The 25208-nt window shown below is 39.6% G+C and overlaps 2 protein-coding genes across 2 annotated transcripts in view; both read right to left on the reverse strand.

The window, feature by feature from the left end:
• The window catches only part of TLR5 (toll like receptor 5), a 32784-nt gene extending 29841 nt beyond the window's left edge, over positions 1-2943 (reverse strand). Inside the window, 1 exon segment of the mRNA XM_050316478.1 lies at positions 1180-2943. The gene's annotated coding sequence lies outside the window, so the exon portion shown is untranslated.
• A 141-nt stretch (positions 2944-3084) lies between these two features.
• The window catches only part of SUSD4 (sushi domain containing 4), a 71806-nt gene continuing 49682 nt past the window's right edge, over positions 3085-25208 (reverse strand). The window contains exons 4-8 of the mRNA XM_050316479.1: positions 22772-22960; positions 8022-8213; positions 7420-7564; positions 5376-5758; positions 3085-4200 (exon numbers count right to left, since the gene is read on the reverse strand). Of these exons, the coding sequence (XP_050172436.1) occupies positions 4172-4200; positions 5376-5758; positions 7420-7564; positions 8022-8213; positions 22772-22960 (938 nt within the window). The 3' untranslated portion in view covers positions 3085-4171. The remainder of the gene's footprint in view (positions 4201-5375; positions 5759-7419; positions 7565-8021; positions 8214-22771; positions 22961-25208) is intronic.

Raw genomic sequence — 25208 nt, forward strand, 5'->3', positions numbered from 1 at the left:
AACAGAATTCTGAAATCAGTGTCACTTTAACAGTGCAATAGGGCTTAATTCACAGGAATTTACTGGAGTTCAGCCCACACTACACGAAAGCTTCTGTTGATGGAACAGAGAGTATTTCTGGCTGTGATTTTGATGAGTGCTGACCAGTTTGCCCAGTACTATCAGTTTGGAATTAGTCTGTGGGCAAAACTGTGCATCAGCCAAGTTTAGTTCTCACAAGCTGGGAATCATGCAGAAACAGAATGGGGAGGGCCCTCAAAGCTCATTTCACCCCAATGTTTTCTTAGCCTGTTTTTATTTAGAACAGTTAAAAAAAAAACCCCAGAGGGCTTTTTACAGATTCCTCTCCTTCCTTGTAACCATCCCTGTGACTAGAATGTTTTTCCTAATATCTAACCTAATTCTCTCAAGCTTCAATTAAGCCTATTATTCTTGTCCTACTTATATGGATAAATTCCTTCGTCTTTGCAAAATATGCTTATTACAGAAAACCAAATTTCTGTGTTCGCTTCTGTTGTTCACACTGAACACATGATCTGTGACCTGTGAGGACAGGCCAGGCTCTTCCAGTTCTCTCTGTCTGGCTGCCCTCCAGCTACTCCACATTTTCCTTGAATAGGAAAAAAATTGTTCAACATTTGACACACTGCTCTAGCTGAGGCCCTACTAGTGCTGAGTGCAGCTGAAGGATTGCTTCATGCATTTTATAAGTTACAGTTCTGTGTAAACATCCTCATATTGACATTTAACATTTTCACAACAGCCAGGTCCTGTTGACTCATGCTCAGGTTATGATTCACTCCCTGCAGAGGTCCTGTGAGACCTTGGATCTCCACCCTTCATCCAGCGCTCTGCAGGTCAAGCCCTCGTTCATAAGTCAGTGCTGAGGGCTGACACACTCCTCTTTTTTTCGTTTTTAGAAATATTGTCAGGGTGAAGCCAGTTCTTGTTTTTCCTTCCTGGAGTTCTCAGTACGTACCCTTTGCTCTCTCTGCCGAAGGCACACGGGTTGTCCATCCTCACTAACATGCTGCTTCTCCCCTCACCAACAAGGGTTTTCCAGGGCCTGTTTTAATTCACATCCAAATAACTCAAGGGAAAACAGCTTAATCTGCATAAGACATGCTCATCCTCCCGTCTAGTTTCACTTACATGGCAAACATCCTGTCATGATCTTACCAGCTCTGTAGTCTCTCAACGCCCTAAAAGCATCCTCCCTCCTGAAGGTTTGGCTGCTGAGGGTTCAGGGAGAGCTCAAGGTTGACCTGAGGTCTTAGGCCAGGGAGTTGTGGAGTTTTCCAGGCTGGCAGGCTGGCCAGGTTGCTGCAAAGGCTGGGGGGGCACCTGGGGGCACCCCTTAGCCCAGGACACCTGCTTGTGGGTGGGGACACTGGTGCAGATCCCAGGATGGGAAGTCCTCTCATGAGAATTCAAGCCCTATGTGAAAAAAAAAAAATAACATCAGAAACAGTCCTCTGTTTTTCCCAAACATGCAAGCACGTAAAACTCCCAAACTCAACCACACAAGTAATCCCTCCAAAGCAGCCTCTCTGGAAGTCTCATAAACCAGAAGCAAAAAATGGTAAAAACTCTATTACCTTTAAAATCTGTATTAAGTACAGTGCTAGCAAAGGGCTATCAAACATTATTAATACATCCATGTTTTCTAGAGTATTTGCAGTTCTTCGCTTTTTAAAATACAAATGGTCTAATAAGTCATAAATTTACATTTCTTAAGTTACCATGTCTGGCTCCCTTAACAAAATGACTGCAATACAATACATACAGCAGTGTAAATCCATAAAACCACAGAGCTCCAAACATTAATCAGAAGCCTTCATAAGAGAAATTAATAAGTGGAAGTCCAAAAATTTAATAAGGAATGAAATTTCACAAGCTCTTAAAAGACTAGCAAAGACTGGTTTCATAATATTTTATAAGGCATCTAAAGCAAATTCAATACTTTTCAATGACACTGTGAAACATAAATCACTTAACTGACTGTAGGCTTGAGACGTGCTTCAATTCAAGGTTGGTATCACAGCACTCCTGTCTTATTTGCTGGAGTGACAATCCTGAACATCAGTTGGTCATGCAAACACCTCTGGAAAGCATGGGGCCTAAAAAGGAAGGGGTAGCTAAAAAAGTACTAAGACCTGACAGATGTGTCTCTGGGATCGATCTGAAGATGCAGTTGAGACAATTCAGCAGAAAAATTTGCAAACCTTGTGTAAGCAGGAGTGGAGGATAATGTGGAGTACGTCTTATCTTTCAATACCAATTACTACATTCTCATCCATCTTACCACAGAATAATTGGCATTATTCTAATAATTGTTTCTGCACCATACATTTTTTTTTGTCTCCTTCTGCTTCTTGCAGTCATATGCAATTGCTGACAGGATGCTAATAAACACTTTCTTGAATGGTTGCAGCACATCTATAAATCTACGAGCCTGACTCATGAGTGGGGCCACTAGATGTTACCACAGTACAAATAAATCATTAAACAATCATGAAAAAATAACAGATTAACTTGTAGTGATCCTCTATTTAGGGCAATAGAGATATTATTAATTTACTTTGTACATAAAATCAGAACTCAGTCTTATTTTTCCCTTTGTTTCAGATTAGCCCACATGATGGCAATCTCTGTCATTAATACACAGCGAGTTATTCCTTCAAACACCGCCAGGTCAACACATGTTTCATTCGCTCAAGACCAAAAATAAGACAAGAAAATCTGCTTGGATTTCAGTAAGTGTGTGAAACAGCTGGGAATTCTCCTGAAAAAGAACAAATAGCCTGTAGCACCACGTGGGTGAACCGTGCAGGCTTCAGCACAATGCTTGGCACAGCACGCAGAGGAGAGAAAAGCCACGTTGCACCTACAGAAGCTGTGCCCCTGCTGCACCCATTTCGTGTGCTCCGCTTAACCAAAACCACTCTCTCCACTTGCAGCTGGATAAGGGATATAAAGCTGAAAATGCACCAGAGCAGGTGTTTTGCTGCCTTCTCAGCCTTCAGGTAGGAGCTGGTAAAAGAAGTGAGGAAGGGAAAAGAAGGCCAATGTCACAACAGTCCAATAAGTCAAAAGAACCGAAAATGAACTTTATTTTTTTTTTTAAGTATTCTACAATAATGGCTCAGAATACTACCACAATGTATAGGGACAAGGCAGTGCTCTGGGCTATGACTGTAGATTACGCCAGTGTGTGTGTGTATATATATATATATATATTTATATATGTGTATATATATATATATTTAAGAGCTTAAGAAAGGTTAATGCAGGATGGTTCAACATTTCTTAAGCACATAGTTCATATTTTTAACATTTTCTAGATCTCTCATTTTATAGCAGGATTTATCAAATGCAATGTAGTCACAGAAGTCTTGCATAAATACAAATATTGATACTTTACCTTGAATATTGTCTATGATATAAATTCTGCCTTACCTTTAAAAAAAAAATCTCCAGATCACTGTGTGACCTGGGAGTCTTTCCTTTTCTTTCTCTTTAAGAGTTTTTAAATATATATATATATATATTTATATATAATTGCTATCATACATCAAAGTATATATGAATCCCATCATTTCTGTTATATTTTCTGCAGACATGGTCTGAACCAAAATCACCAACAACTAAATCAAAAGCTTCCTGGTTATCATAGGAAAGCCAAAGAGGATCCTTCCTCTTTTTTGTGTGTGTTTCAGTACTGGTATTTTTTTAAAACTTGAAAGGATTCTTCATAAACTAGAGGTCCATTCATCATTTAAAGCAGTCTTTATAAGCAAATTTACATATTTTGACATGCTTTTGTGAGGCAGTTAGTATCAAAATCCAATAGCATTTCTTACAGAACCATACGACTTTCTGCGATGCAGATATACATTTCATTTCTAAAAAGCCACAGTTCTTTTTCTACATCTGCTCTCATCAAATCCCCAGGATTCATTCATAAAACTGCTGCCGTTCCAAATGCTGATGCTGTTATCCCTGCTGTGGATTAAGACATACACTCAATCTCGTGACATCATCACGTGGAAGATTGATAAGTAGGAAAATACCCTCCCCAAATCCACAGATAAGTCTTTTCCGTCTCTAAATCCTCACGATTTCTTGTCACCCAACAGTGCAATGCGATGAAGACACAACTCGGTGCAGGCTAAGGGACTTCTTCCATCAAAGGAATCTCTAGGGGAAACAAAGAAATAGCAATGACTGTAATTTCCCTTTATGCTTTTGCAGGGTATTATTGTTAGCAATTCTACAAAACCAGAAATGGACATTGCAAATATCTGAACAAGACATGAGGTGCTGCCGATTCTAGACTGCTCATGCTCTGACACCTATATGAAAATTAGCTTACTTAAACTACTCAGATTTCCTCAAACAAGTTAGGCTCACAAAAACCTAAGTGCAAACATCCTTGCTACTACATTAATCACTGAAACAGCATTCATAGTAGGCAGGGACTACTTTTACTGACATTACCATAATTACTACTTCTCCTCCTAACTGTCCTCTTCCCCTTGTGATACCACTAAAATTAATCTAATCCCTATGAAGCAGGAAGACTTCCTCCACCCAGACCTTCACCCACACTAAATTTAGGATGCTGGGCTTCAGCTCAGTGACTTGTGGAAAGATATGAGTCTCTCTTTCTCTAAGGAAAGCTATCTAATTTCCTTAACATTCTGAGCAGCACACCATCAGAACTCAGTGAAATGGTATCAGTGCATGCCCATGTTCGATTTAAATGCAGGCAGTAACACATGGTAAGCTCCCTCCTCACACATGGTCCTGTGGGTACATTCCCCTTATCCTGCAAGTTCCACGTCCATGGCTTAATGCGCACATGCCTCAGATGGAAGGAACCCTCTGCTCAGTGCACAGACACGGTGAGTTTGATAATAAAGGCTGCTAATTTTGACCCAGTACGAAAACATGATTTGTTTTCTATTTCAAGGAGAAAAACCTGTTCTTTGCTGTCAAAGCCATGGCGTGTGAGGGATTTGTGAGTATAGGAGTTGAGGAGAAGATGAACAGATCAGCACAGGCAAGATGATGGTTGGCTTTGCTGCTGCACACAGGTGCTTCCTGACATCCCTGTTGATGAGACTGGGGTCTGGACAGAAACATTCTGGCCTGGGATTCAAATCACATGCACCAGAGCTAGCAAGGACATACCACAGACACAAAGCCCTACAACCATGGAGTTGTACGATTTAAAAAAAACATCCAAATTAAGATGTGAACAAAACCATGGAGAAAGTATGAGCAAGTCAGCTAAGTGTATTCCTTCTCTGCCAGCACAAACGGATGTCTCCTGTTTACGGACTCACCTATTGCACCTACTCAAGACTCACCATCTGTAATATCGATCCGCGGACTCGTGGATGCAGCCTCCCCGTCAGTGCTACGGGATACGTCAGTTCGATCTGAACCGGGAAGCGCTGCCCCTTGGCACGTCAGGGATGGATACAAACTTTGGAGCAGTTCAGAGGAACCCGACCTACTGTCACAGGTCTCAAATTCGCTAGGCAGCATGTCTGTAATCCTGGGGCCAGGGTAAGCGGGAGGATTCTGATCTTCCGTCTGCAAAATGTGCCCCTGGTCTGTGGTGGCTGAGTATCCGGGTGCCAGAGCATTCAAGCCGCTGCTTACAGCTTCGTCGTAGGAGGGCAGCATGACAGGAACGCCATCCACCACCACGAAGTCAGGGTCACCCATGGAGCCCTCCTGGTTGCCTCTACGTCAAACACAGACGAGTTATCACAGAGAGAAGGAGCATGTCAGAAGCACCTCGGAACAAATGCTGAACTTCTGTAAACACAGCACTTTCTAGTCGAGCAAAATGAAGCTACAGGGCCATTAACATTCACATAAATGTTTTTTTCAAGCGTTTGCAAAACTCTGTTTGGATTGACAGGTGAAATCTGTTACAATCGGAAAAATGCAACTAGTAATGTGAAGGACAATTTCAAGAAGGGAGGAAAACAGGTGTTTGGAAGAGATAAGGAGCACCATTTGCTGTGCTGTGCACAGTAGGTATCGTGGATATAGGATCACAGATGTAGTTCACCAGCCAAAAGTGTCTGAACCCCCTGGAAAGATGTGTGCTAGAGCACAGAAGTGTTTACAGCCCATGTAAACAGGCACTGAGATAACTACTGCTGGATGACAGGGCTTTGGTGGCCAGATTTGTGGCCTCCCTCGGGTCTTCCTTTCAAAGGATGGAGGCTTCCTTTCCTTAACCAGTATTAAGCTGTATTCTTTTTTAAGTAATACATTTCTATTAATTGGGAAGGTCTGTTCAACTCTGAAGTAGCTGTTTAGTAGCCAATTAAATGACAGTATAGTCATGGCAGGAGGGAATTGGTCCCAGGTACCTCTAAGTCATGAAAATATCTAAAGAGGAGAGGACAGAAAACCTTTCAATAAGCTCTGTAAGTACAATCTATAGACCTATCCATAGTGCAGCCCATCACCCCAAAGATCTTCCTGGTGATATAGGTGTATGCACAGGTATTTGTATACTGCTCCCCATACACTGTATATATTAACACTTCTATGTATATAAATTTACACACTGCTTATACAACCTCCATATACTTAACATTAAGAACACAAAGTCCTTTCTGCTGCATTAGCATGGGGACATATTTACTGACATACAGCTTTTTCAGCTCTCACTTCTGCTTGTGGTAAAATGAAAACATGAGAAAAAGCAAGCGTAGGAGAGAAGTCAAGGTCCACAACGAACTGAACAGACTGAAAATGAGAAACACGTCTAACCCTCGATACAGTTCTAGGTTTGCCTAAAACTCAGCATGTCTGCCTTTGTTTTTCCAGATGTAAGGTAATAATACCTACCTGTCTCATGAGGAGTACTATGTGAATCAATGACCAATGCTCATAGCTGCATGGTATTTTATGGAAATAAAGGAAGATGCAGGAGATACTTATGAATCATGACGAAAATAATACTAATGAAGGTAAAGCAAACTTTTAATCTAAATTTGTCCATAGAGAAAAAAGAAATTCTTTCTTAAAACTTACATTACTAAGTCTACAGTAGTTAAAAAATTAATTCCCCCAGCACCTGAAAATGAGTATTTAAAAATATTGTCAGCTATTTTTACATGCAGAAGCAGCAATTCTCAGTAGCAGAGCTGTAATTACTCCCTAAGTGAATCTGGCAAACTTTGCCTTTTATCTTAATTGCAGAAAAGACTACTGTAGGTTTTTTGGGGTGTCCTTCCACACCAGTGATTCAGAGACTTCTGCTCAGAGCAGAAGAAAGTATCTGCAAGGCTTGTGAGCCGCTCCATCTCTTCAGCAAAGAGTGCTGAATGTGAAAACTGAATCTAGACCATCAATCTTCAAAATAAGAAAGAAAACAGTACAAACCGTGGAAGGAAATGTGTCTTAAATTTGGTCTGGAACATCCTGGCTAAAATAACCAGTAGCAGTACTAATAAAACGCTGGTAGCAGTAAACGCCACTATTTTCCATGTAGTCAGGAGGGTCTCCTGTGTATTTGGCCAGGTTTGTTCTGTAACAAAAAAACAGTACAACAGTTGTGCTTGATTATTACCATTGTTATTTTGTATGAATACTTCAACAATACTCAGAAGTGCCAGTTAGGACAAGATATTTTTTCTATGCATGTTGTAAAAACACACATAAACCCAGTGCCATATACCAAAAGCAACCTTAAGCTGTCACAGGTGCTGTTCCCCTTGACTGTTTTTTTATACATGCAATAATGACCTTAGTTTACATACACATAAAAATATCCAAATGCTTTAAAATACACCTGAAGAGGTAAAAATCAAAATGGTTTAGGATCATTCAGCATCTCAGAAATGTGTTATATTTAACAGTGCCTTAAAATCAACATTCATCACTTAACCATGAAATAGAGGAAGTTCACCAGGCATTCCAGACCTATAAGCTCGCTCCAAAAAGGGAGACTATAAGATTGGATTATAAGACTATAAATCGCTTACCTGTTTTGACACAGTATACTTGGTAGGAGGGGAACCACTCTCCGTACTGGCAGGTGATGTACTTGTAGTCGTTGGTGAGGGTGTAACCAGGATCACAGTAAAACTCCACCACCGTCCCGTGGTTGTAACGCTCGCAAGGCCGCGGGTGGCAGATGTAGTCTCCATGACTCACCATTGGAGGTAGTGGACAAACTTAGGCAAACAAACAAAGAGAAAAGGAGAAACACATTAACAAAATGTCTTTAACTTGATTAATTAAAGACAGTGACCCACTGCTGGGTAAGCTTCAGTGTGTCAAAATGCACCGGTCGCACCTCAGGCTCCCTTTAGGCTCCCTGCAGTTTTGGGTTTGTCTCAGTGGTACCAGACAACTGCCCAGGGAGCCCCGGTGCCCATCTGCACTAGCAGATGGATGCACATGCCTCCTGCATAGCAACACATGCCAGGGGGTCACTTTTGGCTCTCACTGACACCAGCAAGCTTTGATGTCACCTGCTTGTTTAAAAGCCTGAGGGATGGGATCTGGTAAGCTTCCAATCCTCTGTGGGAAGAGGAGGGAGAGAGGAAGACAAGAGGGGGCACATACCCATCAGATGGCTACATGGGGTTGGAGGGAGACAGTCAAAATAATGAGAATCACTTTCCTCATAAGGCATCTCAAATTCACCTGTAACATCCTATTTTTTGTTTTATTAACATAATTAAATGGTTATATGCACTAATTAAATTCCTAAATACTGACTTTTAAAAATAAGTTTGCCATCAGCAGTGTCGCAAGAGATGCTCAAGCACCTAGTGTTGTTTAAGCATAGACAGTCTGTGTCACTGTTATGTTATTAAGCTGGGCTTAAACTCTACTGGTGGAATTTCTGTTTTGTTATTTCTGAACAGCCCCACTGATCTCAGCGGGACCACTGGTGGAGTGAGGTCTTAAATAAAACAGAGATTGAGCCTGTGTTAATTAAGTACAGTGGTTTACTTAAGGTTAGGTAAATAAGAGGGAATTGCAATATAAACATGTGGGACTTTTATTGTAGGCCCCAAAAAGAAAACCAGTGTAATCTCACATGCTCAGGCTGATGGACTCAATGCAGAGCTGAAGGAGCACTCTCTAGAAAACAGCAGTAGGGAGAGCAGCTCACAAGCAGTATTTTTATAAGAGAGGAAACTTTTCCAAGCTGTAAGTGTTGGTTGATTACTGTTTTCTTAAGTGCTTCTAACACAGAGGGAAAAAACCTTACAAAGCGTAATGATGTTTCAAATGGCTACATACTGACCCAAAAGGGGCTTAAATTACTGGATGGCTTGTTTTATTTCCCTTCAGAGGCAGTAGCTGACTGGCTCAGTGCCCCATCTACAGGCTGTTCCCTTCACTTCATGCCTCCCTCATGCAGGCAAGACTTACTGCATTGATTTAAATAATGAAAATGACATCTCTTGGAAGAAGAATCTTCCCAGAAATTACAATTCAGCTGCTTCTCTCTGTGAATCTTGTTACATGAATAATGCATTTCATAAAAAAATACACAAGATATTAAATGAATCTTCAAGAGAGGCTGATTACAATGTGCAGCAATGTCTATTCCCCATCCCCTGGAGACATGGTTTTGTTTGCATTTTCACTGGCAAGGCTTAATAATAACTTGAAATCAGAGCAAGTAATTCACATAAAAATTCTCATCCTCAGTGCTCTGCATACTTTCCAAAGTCTCTGGGCCCATAAGAAAGAGGAATACTTTACTGGGAAGTCAACTCAAGACTAAAAACAATTTCCTTACGTCTAGGACAAGGGTGTCAGACTGAAATAGTAGGAAAGCACCTTTTGTCTGGATCATTCATCTATTAAAGAAGAAAGTGATCAGTAAAAGCCGTGATTCTGGCCTGCCATAAGGAAACCTGGTATATTTTTATTACCTATGCTTAGAGCATGAGAACAAAGGAAGACAGCAATTCAAGTTTCTTTGCTATTGAACTTTGCCAAGCTACAGCCATGGTCAAGAGATGTGTACACACCCAGTACCTTTCTAGCAATGAGCAAGTAGAGCACACTTTATCACAAAGAGCAAAACTCAGAGAAACTAATTTTCCCCTCCAGCAACGTACCTGCTACATCATCCCTAACCTCTTAATATCACTGAGAGCCAGAACAGCCTTCTAAATCAAAAATCCCTCAAAGCTGGTGTTCCAGCAATGTGGATCAGCTCAGGAATGACACATTTCCAAGCAGATTACAAGTAATACACTGGGGAGACAACCCAGATGTGGAGCTGTCAGTCTGTTTGCAAATGGAGATGTATTTTTTAAAACCCTAAAACAAGAGCATCACTCTTTGTGTAGGATACTTCCCCAGTACTAAAAAGGAGTGGCACCCCTTCCACTGACACATCCACATTTCAAGGGAAATGCTTGTACATTGGTGATACCTGGGGACTCCAGCAGAAGCTTTTTTATGGCACGGCTGAGCATTAGTCACAAACTGGAGTCGAGGTTTAAGCAGTCATACCTGCCAACAGCTCCTGCATTAAACACTTGCAACCAGCAGATGCAATGGAATGGAACAGGTTTGAAAATGAGGGCTTTGAGCTCAGTTGAAACAGTGCTTCTTTCTTACGTCAATTGGACTGTCAAGAGTCAGGGTTCCAACTCACTCAGGGTATCCCTCACCGCCTCCTGTGAACAACAGGAATATGTTCATCCAGTTTCAGGATCCCTCAAAATTTCCATGGGCAAACTGGCCCCCACGTACAGTCGGTAACGCTCGGGCTCAAAGCCTCTTTTTCCAAATCAAGTCAAATGAGATACATCAGAAATAACCCAAAACAAATTCACTTTGAGCTCTGGGCAGTTAGTTGTGCACTCAGCCCTTTTCTCAGCTCACTCCATTCCCATGGCCATCCAGACCCAAGATCCTTAAAAGCTGGATGGTGGAACAACAGTCAGCAAGTGGCCTCAAGTTTTGATCATAGAAAAGAAAGATCATGAAATTCTGGAGGGCCACTGAACACTCTTGGCTCCCAGTGACAGATTTTTAATGCAGAGCTAGTCACTTTACAGGGTCAGATCTCTTATTTATGCTGAATGCCAGTGTAGGATACTGGTTAACAGATTAAAGGAATGTGCCAGACCAAATATGGAGGAAGACAGGTGGCAAACCTAATACCACTGAAGTTTTCTAGGGAAGTTAAAATTCTAGCACTCCCAGTGATGAACACTAATTGTATTTGGAAATTACAGGCCATGGACTTCAGGCAAATGCATCAAACTCCCAGAACGAAAACAGCCACAAACTGATTAAAATAAAAGTGTATCTGACAAGAACATTTTCACTGTCAAAGCCAACAGTGGTATGGACAATATATAATCACAGAAACAAGGGAATTCTACGTCAGGAACTTCTCACAGCTTAAAAAAATAGCCCTATGTGCTGTTCTTAAATATGGCATTAAATCTTTGCTACTGATAGCTTTCAGCATCTTCACTTTATAAGGCTTGTGAGACTTCAATGCACTAATTACAACATCCAGAATGGATGATCCAGTAGTATCTTCTGATGACCAACATTAAAAGACCACATGTCTGTGTCCTTAACTTTGGATGTTGTCAGAAGGATGGACATAATTCAGACTGTATTTGCTAGTGGTTCTGCTGCAGGTGATCCCAGGCCTCCAGATCTGTCGTAGAGTAATTGGCCACAGACTGTAAGGGGATTTATAAGAACTTTTATAACAAGCTCAGCTTTCTCAGCTGAGAATTTGAATCGTTCATCAAAAAGAAAGAGCAATTTGGTTTATATGGCAAACAGATCCCTTGATGGATGTTCAAAAGTCCTGTTACTCGAGTAAGTTGAAGGGAAGAATTCCTGATTTGATTTGGTGGACTCCCCTGCCTGCTCATAGGAGCTGCTAGAGCTGAGGGCTCTCCTCTGAGATCCTCTGTGGGCTTTCTGCCCTGACTGACTTTTTAGATGGATTAGAACCATCAGGAAGAGCTTAAACCCTGGGAAGTCCAGCCTTGCTTCACAAACAGTGTGGCATACTGGCTTGGAGCAGAGGCAGAGGCTGGTCTGCCCCATGGCATGTCCACTCCATCAGAGTCTCTGCAGGGCAAAAGCCACATCCTTTGGACCAGGGGCACACTGAGGGTGGCACAGGCTGTGGGTGCTTAATGCCCAGGCACTGGAAAAATAAATGACGTTCACCCAGTAGTTTTTCCTACCCACTATGGTCAAGAAGCTTTTTAAACTCCACAGCACAAAAGATGCTGGAGTTATTATGAAATGTTGACACCGAAACTGTAGGAGGGAGAGAAGATTTTTTGGCATCAGCACATCAATGGCACAGAATAAAGATATCACATGCCTTTTTAAAAGCCCCTGGGGGAGAGACCACAGTGGAGTTACAGACACTCGTAGTGCTCAAAATGTTTTTTTTAGTCAACCAGTTCAATGGCAAGCTGGTTTAGTCTTTGGTCAAAGAAGACAAGTGGTAAATTATTCAGGTTTTGCCCATCTTTTGTATGTGAGCCAAAAAATAAAAGCGAGAATGTCTTGAAATACAGGTCACTTTCTCATAAACAAAAGGAGTAGGAATAAGCAAGAATCTTATTTTCCACCTTTGATTTTTTTTGTGTAGTATGTTTTTTTTTCCTCTAGCTACTAGTTCACCTTTCATATAGATCATTAGTTGCTCAGTTAGCTGGGTTAGCAGAAAACTCTAGTGCAAGACCAGCTATTTCTGTCTGACACAGGGATGGACAGGATTAGAGATATTTGCACCTAATAAAAAATAACACTTCTACCAAACACATCCTGAATGTCTGCTAATTATGCAAAGAGAATAGATTAAGATGAAAGTTCCTGATGAGAAAGACACAGATAAAAACCTGCCAGTTCCTGCCAGTGTGTGGGGAAAATGCTGGTATTATCTTGCTCAGATAGTAATCTGAGAGCGGGACACACTGTCTGGTTTGCTCACAAACTGGAAGAGAACAAGAGCTTCTCCTGACCCTCATTTGTCATTCTTGTACATATCTGGACACTAATTATCACCAGAAATCTGGTCACTGTCATCTGGCTACTGCATTCCAACTAATGTTTAATTCAAGCTGTCATTTACTCCATGAGACCACAGCTGTATATATCCCAGCAGGTCTCACCCTTCCCATCTAGGGTGGCCTGGTCCCCACCTGAAACTTTACTGGTTGGCTTCTGGGGCCTAAGGAAGGATCCTTTTCCATATCCTGCCTTCTTGCAAACACATGCTTACAGATGTAGGATATGAAAATTCCTTTTTTTTGGTTTGTTTTTACAGGAATATAGAAGATGAAGATTATGTTTCTTTCTTTTCCTGTTTTTTTATGAATAGTGTACTAATAAAACTTGGTTCCCTGGTTACTTCAGTGTCATCACCCCTCAGACCTTCAGAATAAAATAAATAATCAACCGAGAAGCCATTCTCTCATATATCAAGAATTCCTGTCCAGTTCACCTGAGAGACCTGGAGATTTCCACAGGTATTATCAGCACATGAATCACAGCTGCACAGCACAGTACAGAGCCCCAGTTTCAAGCTCCCTGTCCTCTCACATAGACATAACCCCACGTTATAAGGCAGTCTGTATGGAGGGCAATATAACACCTTTCTGTTACGTTCAGCTGGTGGAATACAAGTGTTGGTCTCACAAATGAAAATGTTTCTTAACATTATGAGTTTGTAGAAAACAACAAACAAAAAAAAAAAGGAATTAAATCAGTGGTGTTCAAAAAACAGAGTAGCTGTTCGTTGTGGATTTTTAAACCCAAAAGACACTGTGCTGTTTGGAGAATTTACTGATTTATTAGGCTAAAAGGTCTCAGTACAAAAACTGGTAGATAAAAATTGGTATTTCTAGAGAAATATGAAATATGGAAATGCATGGGGGAATGGGGAGTGGATGGCCAACAGACAGAGGAAGCAAAGAAAATTACTTCTGCACTTTGAATATTAAAACAAAAAAAAAATTTTCTATTCTATACTTAGACTTCAATTTATACAAATGTACAAAATGAAAAGTATTTTAATTCTAAAATTGTAAAAAAAAAATTCCCATTAAATTGTCCAGTATTGTAAGTAGGATGGAAGAAAAACTATTGGACTCAACTGCTCATATCCAATTGAAAGCTTGAAGAAGAAATTTAGAGGTTTGCAAAAGGAAGTAGCAAATCCAGTTGCTTTAAAATAAGTCCTGTCAAAACATCTCATTGTAGAACAGCTGCTTAATGAGACTTTATTTTTAATGGCACTCTTTGGGAATGTAAGCAGAACATGAAGCATTACCAGAGTAACTTTTCATTTATCATGAACATCATCTTAACAATATCCTAACGATACATTTCTGTAACAAATGCTGCCAGCATTGTGAAGGGAGACTTCGTGAATCTTATAGCTGTACTGAAACAAAGTTGGAGGCCGCTGAATTTGTGTTTTGAATGTGGAGACATGCTTTGAGAAACTTTTCTGATTATTCATTCCCATAGCAAAACAACAGCACCAAGAGTAATGACAGAACAGAAAGTTTAGTGGAAACAACTAAGTGAGCACTCATATATAAAGTAACTCCTATTAAGCCTGACAGTAGACATGACTTAAAGTAATGAAGACAGAAGATGCTTACTTTGAACTCTGAAGTTGTCTGCAAATTTATTTCTTGCAAGCCTACAGCAAGAATTATTAAAAATATTGTATTCTTAGCCAATAGTATCCAAATTCATTTCAATCTTAGTCTTTCTCAATTACTTAACCCTCACAATGCCACTTACACGTTTTCTTCTGAAGAGACACCTAACAGGTAAGCAATTTCCTTTTGACCATTCAGCAAGTGGATGTTCCAGCAGTCAGGAATGTACCCCAGGTCTCCAGGCTGCTTGATGTACCCCTAGACAGTCATTCCTGGGTAATTCTGTACCAGCTACAATAGTGAGTTCAGCCTTTCAGTGAGAACTTTTCACCTTCTACGAAGTGCAAAATGAACTGAACAATTAAGTTTTTAATGAAAAACTGCTTCTCTGGTCTAGCTTTGACAAACACCATCTTGCTGAGAATTGCTATCACTGAAACCAGATGTATGAGCCTAAATGAAGCAGTCTAAAAGTAGTTTCAAACATATTTTAATAATAATTTAACATTAGCTGATTCCTAAATGGAAACAGGAGGTGATTTGCAATCACTTATTGTACACAGAACTTCCTTGTTACTGGAGTTGCAAATTACAGAGCACATTTTGCAGTTCCAGTCAGCTGAGCTCCGACAGGAGCATCACGCCAAATTCACCCTCATCCTCAATAAATCTGCCATTCCCAGCACAGTAACCTGTGTAACACTGATATCAATGCAAAACTCTTTAGTTTCAAATGGATTTCACAACAGATACGGGATGAAACACAACCCAAGTGATCTTTTTCCTATAAATTATAAGTTAAACAATGCCAGTTTCACTTAATCTACAAAAAATTGACGACAAGTTTGCAGTTAGAGAGCTAGGACTTCTTTTAGCAATTGGCCCATAATTTTAATTCCAGAAATATTTAGACTCATTATTCACCTATGAGTGCTTGGAGTACTGTTATAGCAGATCGATTTAGCTTTCTTCATCACTTGCTTCTAGTTTTGTTTCCTCCTTTTCTCATGAGTGGTTGACTTTCTGATCAGTAATGATCTTTTTAGGACTCTGAGAAGCAGATGCTGGGGACTACACAGGTATTTTGCAGGAAGAAATTAGAGAAGTCCAAAATAAGTCAAGGCAGTGTTTGACAGACATCACAGGATAACCTCAGGTCTGGAAAAGGTCAAAGTGCTTAGAAGTAGGAATGGAGATAGAGGAGAGAGCGAGCGAGCTGTCAGAAAGCTGGCTAAAAAACCAGACAGATAAAGGCATCTGTCAGGGATTTCCAAAGAAGCCAGTGCTCACTGTCAGCTGGACATATCAGTGCTTTTATGTTACTTTAATCCCTCTTCTTTGAATTGCTTTTTCTTCTTTGTTTATAAGCAGGAATCCCTTCAGCTTGATGGAGAGAAAGAATGCTGAAATAGGCAAGCTTGTATTCCAGGTCTTGGCTGAAAGCTGATGAAAACAAGCTGTACCACCTGGAATAAGGAAAAGCACGAGATCCCATTCCCAGCAGGTGATCTTAGCACTGTAATTTTACAAACCAGCTTACAAGAAGACATGGAAGAGTATCAGTTTCTCTGATTTATGTTTAGTTCTCAAGTGCCTGCCTACACTGATTGGTGAAACTGCCACCCTTTAAATATTGGTTTTTATCTCTGGAAAGAACAAACCTACACAGTGAGTAGACTTCCTAATGCACAGAGTCCATGGCTACAGTTCCCTCCATTCGTGGAAGATGTTCTATGATTGCCAAATTTAATGACCATGTCCATAAAGCACAGATATGCTTGATTTCAAGGTAGACAATGTAGTGTTCCTTTCCAAGGAGTCTTACCAGACACAGTTAAAGACCAGTATTATAAAACAACCCTCAGGGAGAAATTTTGTATGCTTTGCCCCACCTAATCTGCCGCATATTTAAAGCACCATGGAGAAAACACTACACACATCTGGCAGCTAATGTGGAACTTCAGGGCAGAAATTATGGCTCCATAAAAAAGTTGAGATGTCTGGCTGATTCTGGAAATGCTAAGGAGTTTCTGAAAGGTAAGAGGTGATAGAGCAGGTGTAAAACAATGATTTACTGTGACAATCCTGTGCATCAGGCAGAAACAGAAGACATAAAAGAAACAGATTACAAGATGTTGTTCTGTTGCTTTCTAGAAAAACTACGAACAGTGGAGAAGGCATCTATTTCAATCCCTGCCAAGATCAAAGAAGATTTCTGCAATGCAAAAAAGCAGCAGGCACTTAGAAATATAATGCTATTTATCTTCAAACAATGTCTTCCACTTGGAGACTGTTCTCTAAACCCCCTATTCCTCATAACAAGAGCTGCAAAAAGCCCACTTTGTGTATCCATTCTGTCTCAAATTGTGGTCTGGTTTTCTTTGTGTTTCACTTTGCAGTACACCTGCTGGAGTTAGGAGACTGGATATTTGCTAAGCAGTAAGTCCATAGAAGAACATGATTTTTCTGGTAATATTTCATGTCTCTGTGTTTCTTCTGAGTTCAATTCTTTTGCACACCTCTTCAACTGTGGGTAAAAGCATACAAATGAAGTTCAGCCTTTTCCAACAGCACAAAAATCCAGATATTCCAAGTCAAAGTGCTCAACTTCCATATTCATACAGGGTGGTTGGATACGTATAATTTCTGCACTCCTGGGTGACAAATGAATTAACTGTCTACAGTGCAGAAACATGTAGAATTACTGAACACCTTTTTTCTAAAGAAAACTATCTTCTAAAACTTCATCACACTTGCTTTCTATGACTTAAGCACCCCCAGGGTGCAGCACTATCAACCTGTTTTATCCTCTGGGTATCAGGCTAAAGGTGTCACTGACATAAAGGTGCTGCCCTGGTAAAGGTGCTTAGAAATATTGTTGTCTGCTGCTATTTGAGCATTTACTGCTGGTTGTAGTTCCTGAGTTGCAACAAGTATTGCTGTAGGCAGTGAATATATTCTGAAACACCACTGTAGTCAGAGCTATTAAAAACAAGGCTATCAAGATGTCTTATGTTAACATTAGCTCAGTTAACATGGATGACCTCCTTGGCACTTGAGCAATATTTAACTTATTCTCCCTCCTGCCTTTCAAGCTGAGTAGTGGTACACATAAAACAGAATCCTGGTATCTACCTCACCTAATTTCTTAGTACCACAGTGTTTCATAACTTGCTTCTATTGCTGCCCTCTGCTCACTTTACAGGACTTTTATCTGCTGGAGATCTGCTGCATCAACATTATCTTCCCTGAGGATACACATCAGTCTGTCATGTTGGAATTTATCTAAAGCCTTCTCAATGTCAACAAAGAAACACAGAGAGAAATCCATTTGTACCAATGTACAATATCTCAAGCTTAGGATTGCTTACTTTTTTCTGTCTCCTGAACATAACTGATTACAGGATGACTTCTATCTTTTTTTCTTCGGTGTGTTGATTTATTTTCCATCAAGAATTTAAAAGAATTTAAGGACCTAGTTTATCAAACATATAGCTCGGTGTCAGTCAGTGTTTATGGCATTAACAATTGTTAAAATGAAGATTTTTTGAAGCTTTCCTTCAAAGTGTCCTGTGTGTAATTGGTTACAAAGTTTCAGCTACTTTGTTTTGAACTATTTCATCAGCAATATCATCCTCCTCTTTTATGCTCTTTACTTTCTAGGCTCTAAGTCAGAATTATCAGCACCTCTCTATGAGTTTCTGTCCACAAGTTTATGAGAAGTAAAATTTTAAAGCTTTGTTCTGTATTCTTACCTGTTTTTCCAGAACATTTTTTTATTTGTATCATACTTTGTTGGGTTTGATTTTCACATGACTAACCCCCTTTTATTCTCCAGAAATTTCCTCATGCTCCAGGTAGAGGAGCTTTGAGTTCCCTTGAACTTTTTCTCGCGTTGTTGTGCAATTTTCTTACTTCCTTCCTTCTCCTATCTTTCTTCCACAGTTTCTAATAGTTTTCAGGATCCTTTCTGTAATTTATGGTTACTTAGCATTGTATCTTTTCAACTCCCCTCACAATGAGGTAATTTTATATTCCAGAGTTCTGTAATGCCTTGAGTTTTCTTCTCTGTTTTTCCTCTCTTCTATTCATTGAGTCTTCCCTTTGAAGTCTATTCCTCATGTTTGTTTCATTTTAATTTTGAATCTACCTACAAAAATTTGAAATATTTTCTATTTTACATTCTTTCAAGTTTAACTTCAGCTAGAGAATCTGTTGGTCCCAGCACGTAGAATGAAGTTATGATATTGCAATATATTTGATTTCCTGCAGGACCAGCTCATCTGTTCAGCTGGGATGATGCTGAAACAAGACATTCCAGATAACAGGATCATGTCCATTCTTTGCAAATTGAATCAACCTGTTTTCCCTTTTAAGTACAAAGCAGGGAATTCCCAATGATGCTATCCATACAACTTCTTTATTTTCTAGCATTATAATCAAATTCTTCCAGCATTTCATCTCTTTGCCTGCTTCCCACCCAGTTTTTTATTAGAACTGTTCCTTACATCTTCTTGGAAGTCTTCCAAAGGGCATGAAAAATTAAAATACAGAGTCCAGATGGCAAAGTGTGTAATCATATGCAGATCACGTTCTCAAAGTACTCAGGGCCAAAGGTTTTTTGTTTGTTTGTTTGTTTTTTAATTTATCCAAATCTCATGTAATATCTTTATTCACCTTAAAGTATCGCTTTAAAATCACCTCCTAGTTTTAGACATTTCATTTGACCAAGTTCCATGCAGGTATGTTTTCAAGTGTTTGCTCTCCTCCAATGTTTTTGGAAGCCATTTGATTTATTTTACAATTTATGTTTATACCGCATGTGGTATTCTTCAATTCCATTAATTTTGCACCCAGGTTTTGCATATCAGATTTTACAGAAGGCAAACTAACTTACATCAATTTGTCCAGATGGATGATTAGCCCCAAATCGGTAATTTAAAAATCATATAAATAAATAAAGAAAAACCCCAAACCATTTTCCTTAGATTTTTATAATTCTTGGAAGCGTCTACTGATTTTCAGTACAAAAGAAAGTTTAAAAAGTTTCTGCATAATTATGGAATTCCACTAGAAAGAGAGGAAATTAGGAAAGTTAAAGAAGAAGAAAATTCAGTGTTAAGATGCTTCATCTTATCCCCTAAATGACTGCAAAATTTTCTTGCACTGGTAAAACAGCACCGTTTCCTTTACCGCCATTCTCCGATCAGACAGCTGTTTCAACTGAAGTCTCCCAAACAATTCTGCTTGGGGTAGGCACTCAAAAACCAATCCAAACATTTTAAATCTGGCAAAGGTACAAGCATTTAAAGGTACCAGCAAATACTTGGCAGTGTAAGCTGAAGACATCCTTATTTGCCTGAGCCACAACTGCTGCCCTGGTTGGATGCAAACAGCTGTTTCCGAGCAGCCAGTGCACAGCTCTGCACTGTTGGCTGCACTTCAGTGCCAGGTGACACAGTGTCTATGAACTGCTGTGAATAAAGCCACACTGATTTTATTGATCAGAAAAAAAAAACTTCTTCCCTATCAGCAAAAATTAGTGTCTCACCACGGAGCTGGTGGAAGCTCCGTGCTTGGCAATATCGAGGATAAAGACTGGAAAGCATTAGAAAGCCTGCTGTGTGATAGGAGCTGAGTGGTCCCTGGTGCAGCCGTTCATTTAAGTGGAGCTATAAACCCTTCACTCAGAATTTATTTGGTCTAACAAAGAGGGAGAAATTCACAAGATTGACATACAGTATTTTTTTGAGACTACACACAAATTTAAGAAATCCCCTCTGTAGAGAAATCAAGAAGAACATATATCTGAATGAGAAAGCTGTAAGCAGCATTGCTTACGGGAGAATAAAAGCTCTATAATGGTTAGCAATAGCTTCCTAACAGCCATTTGCTTTTAATCATTGCCATATTAAAATACTGAGCAGGAAATGTCATTACAATACACTTTTAATTGAACATGGAAAGAAATAAATGGAATTAATCTGTTATTTGCAGATTTCCTCTGTGAAAAATACTGCTTGGTGAGATTACACTGCACACATAAAAGGAATGCTGAAAAATGAGCTTGACATTGGAATGCAAGGTGCAAAATAAAAAATATGCAGGGAAGGAGTTTGGTCCACTAATTAAGAGTAGTGGACTGTAACAAGATTCCCGGAAACTAGCACTCCTTGCATAAATCACTTGAAAAAACATCTCAAGTTGATTTACCCTATCTGGATTTAATTTTGAAATTCGCTACATACCTTCTGAAGCAGCCCTACAGAAGAGTTCACAAAGGGTGTTGTCAGGGGTGACCTTTTAGTGATGCTGCTTTCTATTCTGCCCCAAAGCTGAGCAGAACCAGCTCTTCCAAGTGTTGTGCTCTAGATTTTGGTCTCCTGTGGTTCACTCAACACACGCACTGACGGGATGCCAACAAGGAATTGCCATGGAAAGTTTTGACATTCAAAGACAGCCATAAGAAAGGAATTAAAAGGGAGGCTGAATCAAAACCAAAACTCAGGAGGCATCCTAGATGGCCTTGGCCCAGTGTTTGGCACACACCAATCCCTCGATCACAGATCATCATTATTGAGTGGGGATGATTACTTTTGACATGTTATTTAAAATGTAGGACTTGTGAGGGCAGCAGTTCTTACCTCATGTTTTTAATTATCAAGAAAAAGAGCCTCTCATGACTTTATAATACAAGCAATAAACAATGAGGACATGAGTTTTCTTGGGTATTTTGATAGGAGATGGAATGTTCACCTGTATTAAGTGAGGGTAAGACAGAACTTTTTCTGCTTCGTAACACTTGAGTTTCTGTATTTTAATACTCTTACCTTCCTAACTGAAGAACTGTCATTTTTATCAAATCAGTTGCATTGCTTGGATTAAGCCTAACAGGGCCTTTCTGATTTTTTAATATATTTTCCATGCTATAAACAACAACAGACAAGCCTTCCAAAAAAAGGCTTACATAGAGCTGATTGCAGATTAATCTTTTACGCTGTGTTAAATAAATTTTAAAAAACCATCTTGTTTTGCCATTCCAAAATTGCAAAGGCATTTTTGTATTTTGGAACTTGAATTGTAAGTTAAAAATAAGGATCATTTAATTATTTTTGTGCAGTGTATCACTTTGTTGAAGCTTTTGGCAAATTTCTGCACTTCCAGAGTGCTTAGCATTTAGTTCAGTGACATAAGCATCACATATGAAATCCTATAATTGCTTTTAGCTAAATTCTACATATAGATAGCTTCCTACAGGCTTGAAATAGAACAAAAACGTAGTCCTTTTAGGGGAATGAAATGCAAAGGATGTATTTGGATTCTGATGACTCCCTAGGACGTTTCATTCAAGATGTGGTTATGAAGATGCAGGAGGGTAGTTCACACAGTTTTGACAATGTATAGAGCAGTCGATTCACTATCTCTGTTCTAAATGTATGGGATGCAAATATAAATGCACTACAATATCCTCCATTCCAGCACTGCAGGTTTAGTCACAGATTATTCCATTTGGCTTGATACAATTTACCTCTGCTTCACACTGAATGGTCTCTATGTTCCTAATCAATAAATTAGCTCAGTCATTTTAGTTGCCAATCCTTCTTTAAGGTTAACTACTAGGAGAGACAACAAATATTGAAGTGTGCAGCATCGTGTAGCACTGAATAATGATTGCAGTTGGCACAGCCCAAACTAAGAGTTTCTATGGAGTATTTTTTAGTTTATCATGGAAATATATCCATATGTACAGGAACTCTGACCATCTGCACAGGAATGTGAATTCCCTAACTTAACTTCTTTAGTATTTTGATTAGAAAGGCAGCAAAGAATTGACATTTTAAGGGCACAGTAATCATCATTGGGAGCTTTTCCTCTTGCACTTTGGACACTGAGAGAGCAAGCATTAGTTAGGGAACACCGAGAGCTGATACTGCCATGATGCACAGTAGGATGCAAGCAGGGAAAACCAGATAGGCTCTGCACAGCCAGTGGGAACATCACATATAGTGGAACCGTGGTTAGAGGCCTGAGTTAAAATCATATAGAGCATGCAGGTTTTGCAAAATTGAAACATAAACAAACAAGAAGAGATTTACCTTCCACATCAAGGCACCTAGGTGGGCTATCTGACCAGATAAGGTTATACATGCACTCAAGGATTTCTGCCCCTTCTAGTTTATATCCAGGAAAGCACTGGTAATACACCACTGTTCCTACAGGGAAGGAGGCCTCGAACTCAGAAATGTTAATGTAACTATGAGGAAGAACCAGTGGCCTCAGGCAACCTGCAAATTAAGAAGAGGGAGGTTTCTTTTATTATGAAGTGCTTATCTCAGTCATCTTCACACATCTCAGTTACAACTTCTAAATCGAGGAGTGCGATATTTTTCATCTTCTCCACTATGAATGGCATGTCTGCACGATCTCCCTCACATACATATGCCTCATTATCCTGTTTCAAACCCTTTTATTGCTGAGCCCACACACTTTGCTAGCGTGGGATTCACTCCCAGGAAAATCCAGGAAAGGTTTACTGAAACTGACAGTATTTTGTTTAACAAACATTCATCAGTTTTGCAGATGGCAATTTCTTTTTGAGGTAGGATCTTTAATAAATAAAGATTGTCATTTATATAAACCATGAGTTTTATTCCTCCTCTAAAAGTGACAGACATGTAAACCATCTTAAATATGAAACTGCTCCTGTGACAAAGTGCACACAACTGTAAAAGATATGCAAGCAGAATTAATGATTTTGAAATTCCAGTTTGAGAAAGTGTAAGGGAATATGACTTCCTAGGAGCTGTCCCATGATAAACACTGAACAAGGTCTCCGATTAGGTTATCAAAAAATTAAGGCACCTGTTATCACCAGAAATTGTAAATGTAGTCAGAATCGAGACTACATTCCAGTTCTACTCCTGGAATTACTTCTGGGGCATTTGTATCATGGATAGTACTGAGCAGTGATGGTTAAATGATCATCAGCCACATCTGGGGCAAGAGAGAGCAGTGAATTTAATAGATGGCATGTCTTTTGAATGTGTCATTCCTCATGGCCTCAGAAATGACCCTCTGGGTAATACTTAATACTGTTGATATTTTAATTTGCAATAATGTGAAGAAAAGATGACTAGTAATCAGGGAATGAAAAATAGCATTTTAAAGTTATGTGACTAATGGAAGCTGCATTATGGCAATCCATAAATAGGTCTCTTGCCACTACTAGGAATTTGTGAAGGATGTTCATAGGACACCCTTAATTTTAAGCCTGAGGGGGAAAATAAAATCAGTCTGAGAACTGAGAAAAAGTCTCAATAGCATTTCAAGCAGTCATTTCCTTGGAGTGGTCTTTTGAGGGAGAGGGACAAAACCAAAAGAAAACAACACAAAAAGCTTGAAAGTTTTTTGCAGCATGCTATACTACCAGAGCAAAGTTTTTGATTGATTTTTTTTACTGGCTGGTTTTGTCCCTACTCAAATAAAGCTTCTATCTACAGGCTGCTGCTCGTACCCTGATCAGGTATGCCCCACACATAACACACTAATTCCTGCAAACTGAGCAGTCCACTGAGCAGGATGACATAAGCAGCCTCCAGTGGGACAGAAAAAGCACAGATTGCCCGAGCAAGACCAAGCTTACTCTCCCCTGAACAGTATCAGGGAAAATTTTGTCCTGCTGGCTCAGAATTTTAATGCTCATTATGTTCCTTGTAATGCAGGACAGAGATTTACTTGAATTTGTATGACAGCCAAGCATTTGTGAAAATACTTAGGTCTCCAAACAACTCAAGCTGCTCGAAAACTTGATTTTGGCTTCTTTTTTGCCAAGTAACTCACATCATTCCAGATCAGTAATTAATTTTATTATCTCATTGCAAAAATAGAGGTTGGATTCTTACACGGTCTATAATCCTTTATCACTGCTTGGGCAGAAAAAAAAGGCATCTTAGTGTCATAAGACTCCCCTGCCTGTTGTAATCAAAGGGCCATAGAAATATAACTGACAGGCTACCTAGTGCAAGTAGACAAGTGGCTTTGATCTTATTAGTGCTTGATGGAGTAAAAAAAAAAAAAAAATTCTGTGGACAATTTTGCAGCAAGAATTTGGCAAAATATTTCAGGTACTTGAATCTGAATTGCCTATTCTGTGCATGTCTGGTAATCACAGCACTTGGGTCTTGTGCAATTGATTTCTGAACTTCTATTAGCACTGCTTTTATACTGAAAAGCAGTTAATATCAAATATGGAGTAGGAGCAGCTGATTGTGTTTCACAGTATAAATACAAGAAGAAAGCAAGAAACCAAGGGGTACTTGGGGATCTTCTGCTTACACAGTTTATTACACTGTCTATTCTAAAGTTTCCACCTGGACCTTTGGCAAATACAGTACCTGCAAATTGATCTTTTGACCATTCATCTCACCTAACCCTAAGAGTCTTAATCTACTTGAATTAGATGCGAGGTGCACCCACTCTCAAACAAGGGCTGTACACTTCATACCGCCACACGTGATGCCACTGCTGACAAGA

The sequence above is a fragment of the Myiozetetes cayanensis genome, unplaced genomic scaffold (genome assembly GCF_022539395.1).
Source record: "Myiozetetes cayanensis isolate MyiCay16 unplaced genomic scaffold, myiCay2020 scf2-11, whole genome shotgun sequence".
NCBI lineage: Eukaryota > Metazoa > Chordata > Aves > Passeriformes > Tyrannidae > Myiozetetes > Myiozetetes cayanensis.